This window comes from Antechinus flavipes, chromosome 1 (genome assembly GCF_016432865.1).
Source record: "Antechinus flavipes isolate AdamAnt ecotype Samford, QLD, Australia chromosome 1, AdamAnt_v2, whole genome shotgun sequence".
Classification (NCBI taxonomy): Eukaryota; Metazoa; Chordata; class Mammalia; order Dasyuromorphia; family Dasyuridae; genus Antechinus; species Antechinus flavipes.
Window position 1 is genome coordinate 342,085,757 of NC_067398.1, and position 14,792 is coordinate 342,100,548.

The 14,792-nt window shown below is 32.1% G+C and overlaps 1 protein-coding gene across 2 annotated transcripts in view; it reads right to left on the reverse strand.

Moving 5' to 3' along the window:
* Positions 1-583: 583 nt before the first annotated feature.
* The window catches only part of MEIOB (meiosis specific with OB-fold), a 42,917-nt gene continuing 28,708 nt past the window's right edge, over positions 584-14,792 (reverse strand). Inside the window, exons 9-13 of one of the 2 annotated variants that reach the window (XM_051969472.1) lie at positions 7,680-7,781; positions 6,588-6,741; positions 4,895-5,084; positions 3,787-3,873; positions 584-1,004 (exon numbers count right to left, since the gene is read on the reverse strand). In XM_051969472.1, the coding sequence (XP_051825432.1) occupies positions 873-1,004; positions 3,787-3,873; positions 4,895-5,084; positions 6,588-6,741; positions 7,680-7,781 (665 nt within the window). In that variant the 3' untranslated portion in view covers positions 584-872. The remainder of the gene's footprint in view (positions 1,005-3,786; positions 3,874-4,894; positions 5,085-6,587; positions 6,742-7,679; positions 7,782-14,792) is intronic. The other variant, XM_051969471.1, reaches the window with a different exon arrangement.

The window sequence follows — 14,792 nt, forward strand, 5'->3', positions numbered from 1 at the left end:
CTTTCAAGTTTGAATTCAATACAGTGGGACAAAAGAGCTATTTGTTGCTGTCTTTAACTGATCAACTTCTTTGGTGTAGATATGAGAAAAACTGAGTTAAGAGAGGCTCATAATTTAATATCCCTGGGAATTTCCAAACCTTTAAAGTTCCTGAGACTACAATGCTTCTCTAAAGTAGTAAAACTTTTGAAGCCAATCTCCTCCCAGGTGACTCAGAAGCTTAGATGTAAATCTGCAAGTCATTAAACCTTCAGTAAAATGTGAATAATGCTGTTTTGTCATCATAGAATGTATATTCTCCCCGCCCCACCTCCCCCAAGATACTGACAGACTAGTTGTACCACACTGTCACTGGACTACTTCAACTTTCATTCTGATACTGACAATTTTCTTTCCATGTCACAGATATTATTTTTCTACTTTAGAGAGCCACATCCACTCCACTCTGAAATAAGATTTTGAGCTTTAAGATTTTTCTTCTGGAAAGATAAAAGGATTGAGGGTTGTGGGGGGAGGATATAGGAAGCACAAAATGGCTAGGTAAAGAACTCACACATTCCTGTAGAAAGGCCAATAAGGTTTATTAGTCTTGACGAATCATGTTCCAATTTAGTGAAAAAAAATTTTTTGCCAAAAAAAAAAATTGTACTAATCCAGTAATTAGAGTCTTAGAAAATGTGAGCTCAGTGGCTATTTTCCTTCAACTCTCTGTCCAACCCTATAAAGATTGATCTTAAATAGTTGTTTAATCTACAAGGAGAAAATATTATAAGAATTTAATGCAACAACAAGATACAATATTTGAATAAAGTACCATTTAAATATTTTCACTTTTTAAAAAACATATTCTTTTTTCAAAGTACTTGAAACTTCTAGTGGCTTTTCAGATTTTCAAATTTATTACTATTTCCAGATAATATTCTACTGGCTTCAACAGGATCAGCGAGCTTGCATGAAAGCACATTAATTTTCAATCCACTTCTTGCTTTGGGTGATAATACAAACTGTATGGGAGGAAAAAAAAAATACTTTAATACCTTGTATTTGAAGAATTGTATGTTAAACTTTATAAAAACTAACCTATGTTCTCAAACCAATGCAAGTATAGATCTAATGGACATCAGGATCTCAATATTAAATCTAAAACTGATTACAATTTTACATAGTCACTGATGAAAGAAATAATTATAATGAATAATTTTGACCCCAAAAAAGAGATGAGGAAACGTATCTCTTCCCTTTAGTTGAAGATTTGGGGGACTGTTTAGATAGAATGTTATATATCTTGCCATAGGGTTGATGTGTGAGTTCTGTTAAACTATTTCCTTTCTTTACTAAGAATAGCCTCAATGAGTAAGCCTTAGGGGTTAAGAGTAGAAGTAAAATGGGAAAATACTGATATAAAAACAAAAGGCATCAATAAAACTTTTAAAAACAGGTTGAAACAACATAATTTTTGAGGGGAGAGGGGGCTAATGCAGGGTTAAATGACTTGCCCAGGGTCACATAGCTAGCAAGGTTATTTGAACGCAGGTCTTCCTGACTCCTGGGCCAGAATTTTATCCATTGTGCCACCTAGCTGCCTAAAACAACATAATTCTTATAAAAATATGAACTAGATGAATATTGAGCTTTATCCATGTTACTAACATGTGCTTTGAAAGTATTTAAATTTACATCCCTTTTAAAAGTACTACAGAGCACAAAAATTCAATTCAATAAACATTTTTCAAGCGTTCTGACTATACAAAGACAAAATTAAATGTCCTTTCCAAAAAGGAGCTCATATTCCACTTGTAAGAATTAGCATTTACATAGAAAAATATATATAATGAATTTGGAAAAGACCTCCAAGAAATAGGCTGAAGAAAGCTAAGAATTCTAAGGGGTGGAAATAAGAAGGTTTTGCCTTCCAAGTTTAGGAGATATAGAATGAAAAATGTAGGAAACAATAAGTACACCAGTTTGGCAAGAGAAGAATAATAATGGGAAATAATTCTAGAAAGATAAGCTGGAACCATGCTATGAAAGGTTGTAAACGTTAAGCTGAGAAGTTTGTACTTTGTCCTGGTGGAAACAGAAGGTAAGGAGACTAGGAACCTTTTTCAAAGGTACAGTTAAGAAGTGAGGAAGATCTGAATTAGAGTGCTGGTTGCATGGGTAGAGAAAAGAGAATGGTTGCAAAACACCCTGTAAAGAAAATTGATAAGACTTGGCAACTGATTGGATATGGTGATGAGAAAAAATGAGGAGCTGAAGATGATTCTAGATTTGTGAAGATGGGGATTGTGGTTCATTCAACAGAAATTGGGAAATTTGGAGAAGAGGAGGATGTAGGAAGATATTTAATTTTAAACGTTGAATTTGAGATGCTTGTGAGAAAATTAAATGTAAATGGAAGTTGATGTGGTATAGAAACTCAAGAGAAAAATTAGTGCACAAGTGAAGATTGTTTAAGAATAGGAAAATACCCAAAAAAGGGGCAATAGGGAAGAAGCTGAGAGACACACAGAGACACACACACAGAAACAGAGAGAGACAGAGACAGAGAGACAGAGGAGAGAGAGTGAGAGGGAGAGACAGGCAGGCAGAGACAGAGATAAACAGAAAAAAAACACAAAGAGACAGGGAGAGACAGAGAGACACACACACAGAGTATATCAAAAGCACAAGTTCCTAGAGTCAGTCAATAAACATTAAATACTATTTGCCAGGCTAAAAATGCTTTATCCAAAATTGTTTTTTGGGGAGAGTGTTTTGGGAATTGCCTTGCTTTAGAAACAGGGACCATTTAGTTTAATTCAACATTTATTAAGCTCTATATGCAGAACTCTTTGTTAGAATGCAAAAACAAAAATGAAACAACCCCTGTATCAAGGAATTTATATCAGTATTCTTTTTTAAGAATATGATAGGAAGACAAAATATACTGACGTTTTAAAATGGATTTATCCTGCTGTTATCAGTTCTTTGTATATGACAGTGAAATAGCATGGGTTTTCTCCTATACAATTTCCTGTATCTTTTGGGAATCATACTATGACAGAAAATGTAGAACTGAGAATTGAATTTTAGTACTTTTAATATAAAGGTGAATACTGAAGTTCATATAATGTCATGCTACTGTGGAGCATTTAAAACAAAATTGATCTTTTACACCTTAAGGGAAGCACAGTATAAACACACCAGAGAAAGATGTGTGATTTTTGTTGATAGTTGATAGTGTTGATAGTGTGAATTTACTAGATGATTACTTGATTAGTTAGAGAACATAGCATGACCAAAAATTCATTTAATAATACACACCAGTGATCTAAGGGTCACTCCTTGTTTAAGAATAGGGAGGAGCTAGGATCTAGCTATGTTGTTGGTTGTTGATGTCTGTCTTATAACAGATTTCTAAATGACAATTAGTTGCTCATATAAAATAAAACAAAAAGTGTTATTATAAGAGCTAGAGATGAAGAATTTTAGCATGACTGATTCCAACATGTATATGCTAATTATTTACTTTACTAAGGGTTAATATACTTGGGCACATAGTTTTGTCATTGTTGTTGTTGATCTGTTTTCTTCAGAGTAGTGGAAAATGCTCATCTTTCCATTTGTGTTTTAGCACATACATAGATCTGTATATCAGGTTTCATTAAACTAATCAATTTCCTGATTTATTGTGTTCATATATAAAGATTACACAAAGTCGGTTCCTCCAAGAGGGATGAATTTGTGTCTTACTAGAACTTGTTTGGATTTATAACAAAAAATATTGTCACAAAATTCACCAACTTTTAAATAAATTTTGCTTCTTTCCAAGAGAAATTGCCATTTTATTGTTGTTTTCTGTTCTTCTGTTAGTGCAAGAAATTCATGTACCTAATTTAAAAAAATAAAACATATTAAATACAGAAAGATAGAAACTGTAAGATGAAGTTAATATGAAACTTAAAATTACTAACTGGAAATGGAATTTTATTTGCACTGATCTTTAACCAGTTTTTCTGAGATAAGTGATAAGGAAAGGAAGGCAAAGAAGGTCATGAACCTAAATAAGAAATGATTCATTGGCAGCCAATTAGCTTGCTTAATATTGAAATGTTCCCCTTTCATATAGAAGAAACAACATTTGAGACAAAGATGTGTTGAAAAATATCTAGGAACTTTTTACATTAAGAAACTAATACCCTGTCCAAGTGCCACTTGTTAATTAAACTCAAATATTTGTTAATTATGTTATATATTTCTACATAGAAAACATTTTCTTCTTTTTTTAATAGCTTTTTATTTGCAAAATATGTGCAAAGATAGTTTTCAACATTCACCCTTGCAAAATATTTTCTTTCTCTTCTTCCACCTCCTCTCTAGACAATCCCTAATCCAATATTTGTTAAACATGTACACTTCCTCTATACATATTTCCACACTTATCTTGTTGCACAAGAAAAATCAGATCAAAAAGAAAAAAAAATGAGAAAGAAAACAAAAAGCAAGCTAACAACAAAAAAAGATGAAAAAACTATGCTGTGATCTACATTTAGTCCTGACAGCATAGAAAACATTTTCAACAAATGTAATATCAATACTTTAAACTACCTTATGATTAATGGAATTCTCCCAAGCTCATAATTTATCCACTATTATTTAAAAATTATCTTTAAGCATAATTTTCTTCTTTGATCAAAGGCCTCAGTCACTGTGATCAAAATAATCATTATATATATATCCTAGTGTGACTTTAAAAAGAATTTGTTTAAAATAGGCCAGCCCATGCATAAATGTATTCGTCTTATGTGTTAAAATAACCTGATACAATATAATAACGTAAAAAACAATTTTCTTAAAATTAAGAAAAGTGGGTCAGTGTGAAAATATTTATAAACTTTAAAAAAATATTTACCGTGAATCCCAGAGTTTCCTCAGCAACAGTTCCTGTAAGGTTACAGGATTGGAGAGTGCCTGTATGATCAGTGAGATCAATCAGCAAATCAAAGCTGAGAAATACAGATTTATGTCCTGAAGAATTTTTGTTGCAGAATGGAGATATACAAATGTTAGATGCTTCACTAACAAAATAACCACAGCCTGAACTGTAAAAGACAGAAAAATAGAAATAATATATAGGAGCTCCTGGATAAGGAAACTTTCTCTCTTAATGTAGGTTGGCACCTCCTCTGAAGTTATAATCTTAGAGACTCTCCTGTAATACAAAGACTATTAAGTTCTTTCCATGGTCACACAGCTAGGTATGGCCAGCAGGATTTCCTAATTTGTAGACTATATAAATAAAAACCTATGTATTTGATCCAGAGTTTCCATTACAGGCATTAAATACAAAGATGTTACTGACAGCAAGAAAAAACACATACAAAAATATTCATACATAGCAACATTATCTGTGAGAAACAAAACATTTGGGCATTAATTGAGCAAACCTGTGATAAATGAATATTACTGTGTCTTAAGGACTGACAAATAAATTTTATTGAAAATATATTTTGTTCTAAATGGAAATCTCTTATTCAAATCAAATCAAAAAACTTCTCCAATATGATGGGAGGATCAAAAAGTTTTACACAGATTTTCCAGATCACAGTATGCCTCTAAGTCCCAAGATTTGAAAGGGATAACTATAATACTTAAATTAACACATCTGGGAACTAGATGGCACAGTGGATAGAGTACCAGCCCTGGAGTCAGGAGAACCTAAATTCAAATCCGACCTCAGACACTTAACATTTACCAGTGTGACCCTGGGTAAATCACTTAACCCTAATTGCCTCAACAACAACAACAACAACAACAAAAGCCCACCAAAAAACTCAAACAAACAAATACTTAAAATATCAACCCCACAGGCTGGTGTATGGCTTAAATGATTTTATATATATATAATTTAGCAAAAGCTTTAAACTTTCTCTTTTTGTTTCTCTCATAGACATATAGACACAATCCCTGCCTTTAGATAGCAACTCTATTTTCCCATTTTTTATTTCAATAAAAATTCAAAAAATTTCTTTGTATAGGTCTGAAATTTACTATGGTTTTAATCCATGGGCAAATTGCTGAATAACATTTCCCTCTCTAAGACCTAGCATTTCTTGGAACCAAGATATAAAATCTTAGAGATTAAGGTTTATGAAAATAGTTTATGAAATAAAGGTTGGGAGATTATCATTATTTTTCATTAAGTTTTTGTAAATGTCACAAAATTGACCATATACTAAATTTTTAAACAGTATATCACTCCAAATAAAACATGTCAATACTTATTTATTTTTGATTTATTAAAATTATAGGATTTTTAAACTACATGACCAATGTTTGAATTTAATTAGTTAGCCATTATAAATATAGTATTTTCTGAATGATTATTTGAAATATGTAATGATCTCTATTTGTATTTCCAGAGCTTAGCAGTGCTTTGCACATAACAAACATTTATTTTATGAATGCTTTTTTTATATTCATTCACTTATTTACTCCAATGTTAAAGAATTTATTTCTCTTTCCTAAAACTCCCATTATATTTTTAACAATACTTCTTTTTTTCAGACAAAAATAAATTTATTAAAAATAACCTGGTTGCTTACCATCTGTTTCGTGCTACTTTCACAATTTCATTATCAATGTTCAGTGTAGAAATGTAAGCATAAAGAATTCCATAAAAGGGGTAAGTTTTTCCCTCATTCTTCAAGGCTACTGCCTTTAATTGTTCTACTGTATAAACATCAACTATTGTCTGTACTAAAAGTAAAAAGACATATATCATTCCATCATTTCTAACAACAAAATTAAAAACAAAATAAATTTTAATATAGCATATATAAAATGAAAAGGAAATAAAATTATGAAATAATGAAAAGGAAAATAAAAGGAAAATGTTAACATTTACTAATTGTTATGAAATTTATTATATTTTTATTTCAAATATTCACTACATTTTGATATTTGGTACTCATTAAAAATGCAATAAGGTACTTTCAGATGCACATTAACTTTATCTTCTTTCTAGAATATTACTTTATCAATTACTGCTATCCTAAAACATTCACAATTTTGTTGTTTATTGATGTTTTTTAAACTATATCAAAATATTCTGATATATTTAACATTACTTTTCACACTCAAATAAAACCTTGCTATGCCAATCATTCCTTGTAGATAATAAGATAGCTGCTAAATATTGATCAATTAGTAATTGCGAGGTCCAACAGCAAAAGGAGTTGGCACAGAACATGTTACAATATACAAAGAAAAATCAGTAACAAAATCTATTTTTGGCATAGGTGAACTATTAGTTTCATTTCTAAGTCAATTCAATCATTGGTCTTCTGAGATGAAAAGATGTCTCAATTAGTGTTCCTTAAAATGATAAGACTTTTGATCTATTAAATTTTGTTAGGAAGTTTCATTCCGAAGCAAAGTGAAACCTGTCTCTTTTCCCCAATCAGTTTTGCATAAATGAGAGATAAGACTAAATAGAGTACTTAAGTTATACTACAGATAATAAAAAAATAAAAGATTTTAGTAGCATCACCTATTTTAGGGAAGATAGTATAATTATAAAATAAAAATATGATTTCCTTTGCTATAATTAAAAGTTCCATTACATCAAACCAAGCTGCAAAGATTAAGATTTTGGCCTGTCCAAAAATTCAAGGAACATTTAAAGAATTACTTACAATTTATAGATTCTTTTAATTGAGCCTCAATCTCATCATCTAGAGCTGTTGCTTCTGCATTTTCTCTTGCAAAATTTGATAGGATATTAGCTTCTGGTGTGTCTTAAAAAAGAAAAATAACACATAAACGCTGCCCACTAAATAGAAATAATAGCTAGTGTCTATATAGCACTTTAAGATTTACAAATCACTTTACAAATATCATCTCATCTTATCTTCACAACAACCCTAGAAAGTAGGTACTGTTATAGATAAGGAAACTGAAGCAGGTAAAAATTTGCCCAGTCACACAGCTAATTGTCTAAAGGATTTGAATTCAGAACTTCCTAACTTCAGATCCAACAATCTATTCACTATACTATTTAGTTGCCTAGACTTTTTGCTTCTTGAGTCATCCTGGATAGTAAAAACATGAAGTCATTCAAAATCATAAGCTAAATTAACAAGAGTCAACTAGAAAACTTGCCTAGGATATCCAGGACTTTACCTTTCCCATATAGCTTTTCTCTAATCCAAAAAAATATGATGTAAGCTCATTAACTGCAGAAATTAGAATGAGGATAAAGTGCTTTAAGAACTAAAATGTTCACTCATAAAAGAAAGTAATGATAAACTTTTAGAAATTGTAGCTACAAAATTTTGATTATGAAACTTTGTAGGATATATATTTTGATAACTTTTTATTTTAAAAATACATGCAGATGTAGTTTTCAACATTCACCCTTTCCAAATCTTGTGTCTCAATTTTTTCACCATCTCTTCCCCCTACTTCCTTCCATAAACAGTGAGAAATCCAATATAAGTTAAATACCTGCAATTCTTCTAAACATATTTCCACATTTATCTTGCTGCATAAGAAAAATCAGATCAAAAAGGAAAAAAAAAATGAGAAAGAAAAAAAAACAAGCAAACAACAATAAGAAGAAAGGTGAAACTACTATGTTGTGATCACATTCAGTCCCCATGGTCCTCTTTCTGGATGCAGATGGTTCTCTCCATATATTTTAAGTTGTTAATAACTAAACATTATTACTTGCTTTCTCTGTAGGCACTTGTTATTTATAGTTTGCTGTTTATTACATAAAATTGAATTCTGTGATAACTATCTACATTATAATAAGTTATTACTATGGAATGATCTTTCAAAAACATAATTATTTATATTACAATTGATTTTTATTTGAAACAAACATTATTCAGTATAGAATGAATGAGTACCATGACAGGACTTTCACAAACTAATCAACAGCCAGATGTGGTGCTCAATACTTGAAATGTCTTCTGCTGAGGGGGCTGAATAAATCTGGATCTCACTAAGTCTAAGCTACAGTGTGCTAAGATGATCTGGTTATCATACTAAGTTTTGCATCAATATGGGGAATCTTGGAATCAGGGGGCTACTAGAATGACTAAGAAGGGACAAACTGGCTCAGAAATAGGATAGGTCAAAGCTCCCCAGCACATCAGTCGTGGGATCCTGACTGTGAATAGCTGTTAAGTTTCCTTACTGGGCAGGATAGGGAGATATAATCTCAAAATAAATGAAATAAAATCAATGATTAATCATTTATTAATGGATTACTATATGCTAGAGACTATTTTAAATTCTGAGGATAGAAAGACAAAAATAGTCCAAAAACTCCAGAAACTTGCATTCTAATGGGGGAAACAAAATGCATACATGCAAATATATACAGAATATATGTAAAATGAATTCAAGATATTTGAGAAAGGAAATTGGAGGAAGGTAGGAGAGAACCAGAAAAGACTTCATGAAGAATATGACATGAGCTCAATTTTTGTTTTGTTTTATTGTACTTCATGGATATTGCATTTTTTACAAATTGAAATTTTATGGCAACTCTGCATTGAACAAGTCTATTGGCATCAATTTTTCCATCAGGATGAGCTTACATAATGTCTTTTTGTCACATTTTGGTAATTCTTACAATATTTGAAACTTTTATTATAATATATAGTATATATAATATAGATATTATAATATCTTTTATGGAAAGCAGTGATAAGGGATCTTTTTTCCTTTCATTTATTTATTTTATTGATTGTGGGTTTTTTGTTATATATGTATATTAACTTTTAAAATAAACATTTCTTTATGAATCATGTTGGAAGAGAAAAATCAGAACAACAGGGAAAAAAGCAGAAAGAGAAGGAAAAAACAGGAAAAAAAAAGTGAACATAGCATGTGTTGATTTACATTCAGTCTCCATAGTTCTCTTTCTGGATGCAGGTGGTGTTTTCTATCCAAAGTCTATTGGGATTGCCTTAGATCACTGAACTGCTGAGAAGAACTGTCTTTCATAGTTGATCATTGCACAATCTTGCTGTTACTGTGTACAATGTATTTCTGGTTCTGCTTGTTTCAATCAGCAACAGTTTGTGTAAACCTTTCCAGGCCTTTCTAAAAATTAGCTTGTTCATCATTTTTTATCAAACAATATTTCATTAGTTTTATATACTATAACTTATTCAACCATTCCCCAGTTGATGGGCATCTATTCATTTTCCAATTCTTTGCCACCACAAAAAGAGTTGTTTAACTCAATCTTTAAGAAAACCAGGAATTTTAAAAGATGGAGGTGAGAGTCATAAAGAAATGTGTGTATACCTCTGAGATTGGTTAAGATGATAGGAAATTATCTAATTTATAATAATCATAATAATAGATAATAATCATTATTTAATGACGAATGTTGGAGGGAATATGGGAAAACTGGGACACTGATACATTGTTGGTGGAACTGTGAACAGATCCAACTATGCTGGAGAGCAATTTTGGAACTATGCTCAAAAAGTTATCAAACTGTGCATACCCTTTGACCCAGCAGTGTTTCTACTGGGCTGATATTCCAAAGAGATTTTAAAGGAGGGAAAGGGACCCACATGTGCAAAAATATTTATGGCAGCCCTTTTTGTAGTGGCAAGAAATTGGAAACTGAGTGGATACCCATCAATTGGAGAATGGCTGAATAAATTATTGTATATGAATGTTATGGAATATTATTGTTCTATAAGAAATGACCAGCAGGATGATTTTAGAGAGGACTGGAAAGACTTACACGAACAGATGTTAAGTGAAATGAGCAGAACTAGGAGATCATTATACACAGCGACAAGATTAAACAATGATCAATTCTGATGGACGTGGCTCTTTTCAACAATGAGATGATTCAAACCAATTCCAATTGTTCAATGATGAAGAGAGCCATATACATCCAGGGAGAAACCTTTGGGAACAGAGTGTGGAAGACAGCATAGCATTTTCACTCTTTTCGTTGTTGCTTGTTTGCATTTTATTCTGCTGTTGCTACTTCTTTTTTTTTTTTTTAAACTGGTTTGATTTGATTTTTCTTGTACAGCACATATATTGTGCTTTTGTTGAATATATATTGGACTACTTGCCATCTGGGGGAGGGTGAGAGAAGGGAGGGAAAATTGGAACACAAAGTTTTGCAAGGGCTAATATTAAAGAATTGTCCACACATATGTTTTGAAAAATAAAAAGCTTTAATAAAAAAAGAAATGTTTATATAAAAATTATTATACATGTATAATCAGAAAAATAAAGAAAACAATACAGAGTTTTTAAAAAGATGGAGGTGAGGAGGGGATATTCTCTACTCATGAAGAACATCTACAGTCATGTGGGTCAATAAGGCTGACTTGCAGAATTTGAGTAAAGTGGAAGAAATCTGTAAAGATAGGAAGAGGCCAAGATGTCAGAGGAATAGGGAATCAATCACTAGAGTTTGCTAAGTAGGAAACAACATGACCAGATCTGTGCTGTGGGGAAAAAATAATGAGATCTGTTTTGGATGTGGAGTTTGAAATGTCTAGGGGATATTCTGTTTGAAATGTTCAATAGCTAGGGGGTGATATGGAATTGACAATCAGAACAAAAATTAGGACTAGATGAGTAGATCCAATTGATAGTTGAACCTATGTGAATTGATGATGTCACCTATAATGAATCTCAGTGCATCAACTCAAGCCTCAGCGGCTGAGGCTTGAGTTGATGCACTGAGATCCCAAGCACATTACAGTGACCAAGAGAACCTTGGGTTATATCTACAATTAGTGAATATAGCACGGATCAGCAAAATCAGCAAAGGATTCTGAGAAGCATTAATAAGATAAGTAGGAGGAGAACCAGGAGAAAGAAGTGTCCAGAAAACTCAAATATGAAAAATTAGTGAATAACTAGGAGTATAGATGATTAACAATGTCAAATTTAATCAAAGGTCATTCTCAGTAATATTCATGGACACACACGTGTGTGTGTGTGTGTTTGTGTGTGTGTATGTAATTGTACTTTAACATTCATTTTAAAAAATTTCGAGTTCCAAATTCTCTTTCCTTCTAGGTCTTCTACCATCCATTGAGAAAATAAATGATATTATAACAATGATACCTGTGAAGTCATGCAAAACATATTCCTATATTAGTCATGTTGCCCCTCTTTCCCCTAAAACCCACTAAGAAAAAAAAAGTGAAAAAAGTATGCTTCAATTTACATTATGAGTTTAATCAGTTTTCTCTCTGGATGTAGACAACATTTTTCATTGTACGTCCTTTAGGAATTATTTTTAATCATTGTAATTGATTAGAATTGTATAGACTATACATTTAAAATTTTTATTTCTGTTCTAGTATTTATCTCACTCTCTTCCACTTCCCTCTACCCCTACCCTACTGAACAATAAAAAAGAAAACCCTCATAACTAATATACATAATTCAGGAAAATAAAATCCCACTGTGGCTATATGCAAAAATGTATGTCTCATTCTGTATTCTAAGTTCATCACCTCTCTGGCAAAAGATGAGTAACTGTTTCATCTTCAATTCTCTGAGTTTATCATTGCATTAATCAGAATTTTAAAATCTTTCAAAGTTATTTTTCTTTATGATGTCATTGTATACATTTTCTTCCTACTTCATTCATTATACTATAAATATGTTCATAGAGGTCTTTTCAGTTTCCTGTGAAACTGTCCATTTTGTCACTTCTTATGGTACAATGATATTCTATTACATTCATATGCCATTAAGTTTAGTCATTCCCTCATAAATGAGTTTTTAGTTTTTAGATTTTTAAATTTTTTTAGTTTTTAGCTACTATGAAGAGACTTGCTATAAATATTTTTTCTATATATGGGTCCTTTTTCTCTTTATCTTATCTTATTAGGATATGGGCCTAGAATTGTTATTTTTGGGTCAAAAGGTTACATATTTAAATTTATTAAAATAATTATATTGGCTTGAATACAGGCCACACTTTCAATTCAAAATCAGGTTGGTATAAAATCTCAGGGTGACCTAAAATTAAAGTTATTTTTTAAAATATGTAACTATACAAATATATTTTCCTTCCAAGGAGATTATTTTTAGGGATAAAACATATATTTGAGGAGAGTGCATTTAGACTGGTATAATACATTTTAATTGACAGCTTTTGTTTTCATATTATTTACATTTCCCAATATATCTCTCTCCCATCTTTCTTCCAGGAAGTAATCCCTTATAACAAAGAATACAAAGAAGAAAAAAAAACACTCTGAAAGGACATTAGGCTACTGCAACATAACTTTGTATGATATCAACCATTATAAAAGGTCAAGGAATATATCTAAGATATGAGTCAGACATGAAGTATGGCAAATTTGATTATTTTTAAACACTTTTTAGTAAAAATTAATGCAAGAATAATAAACTATAGCTTTGAAAGTTTTTTTAAACAGGAAATGTAAGGATAGCTAAGTGGCATAGTGTTGGAATCCTTACTAACTGCTAACTAATTAGAGTTGATCTAATCTTACAAGAAGATGTTTTGGGCAGAACCTGAAACAAGGTACTAAGTAGAACTAATTAATACAAGGCTTGTGTTCACATCTTTACTCATTGGAGTTCAATGAGTTCACATCTCCCTTGAAGCTCTTTGGGCCAGAGAGCACTATGGGAGAAAACCCATAATCCCTCTCTCTCGTATCCCACAATTCCTCCCTCTTGGATAAAAGAAACAGACAGAGGCTCTCGGTCAGATTTCACCGAGTGAAGAGTGGAGCTGGCTGGAGGCTGAAGAAAGCAGAGGCAGAGGCTGAAGGACCAGACCTTTGGATTTGGTGACATGCGGAGAGAGCTCTTGGAACCAAGCAGAGAGATAGGCCTCTAAGCTAACCGGGCTATATTGGAGATAATAAAAGATCTGAACTTTTATCACTTGGCTGTGTTTTGAGAAGAAAAAGCTCACCACAGCATAGACTTCCTTCCCCTGACTCTGGCCAACGGCTGGCTAGCTCATCCCACATTCCCCCAGAAATAGAATTCTGTTTTCCTCCAATCAGCTCACAGAGCATTTTTAGATCTTTCAGTTAAGTGATACAGAAGATAATGAAGTTAGAGCTGGAGTCAAAGGGATTTTAGTTCAAATTCTCAGAAATTTACTAGCAATGTGACCCTGGACAAAAAAGGAGATATTCTACCTCCCAGGATGGTCATAGAGACAAAACGAGATAAAATTTGTAAAGCATTTTGGTTTTGTCTCAAGACAGTGATGTCAATGATATCTCAAAGTCTAAATGAGGCTAAAGAACAGCAAACTCAGTTAGGGCTTTAGATAGCTTGAGCATTCTGTTTCCTACAATTTTCTTCTAGTAGTTACAGAACACTCCTTCAAGTCTACCAGATTTTAGTCAACTCTCTCAACTGATTTATCCTGAAGCAGTTGTTCTTACCAACTGAATCTCCTTCACTTCAAGGTACCACTCATTTCTCAACTCTCAGATTGATGACAGGAAAAGATAATGATAAATATCGAAGGGGATATGAAACATCAATGCATTGTTGGTGAAGTTGTGAAATGATCCAACCATCTGGAGAACATTTTGGAGCTATGCCCAAAGGGCTATCAACTGGGAATACTCTGATCCAGCAATGTGTCTATTGTATCTGTATTCCAAAGAGATCATAAAAAAAGGGGAAAAGAATCCACATGTGCAAAAATGTTTGTAGTGATTTTTTTTTGTGGAAAGTGAGTGGATGCCCATCAATTGGGCAAGTCTTTACCACTATCACTTTTTCTTTCCTGGTAGGCG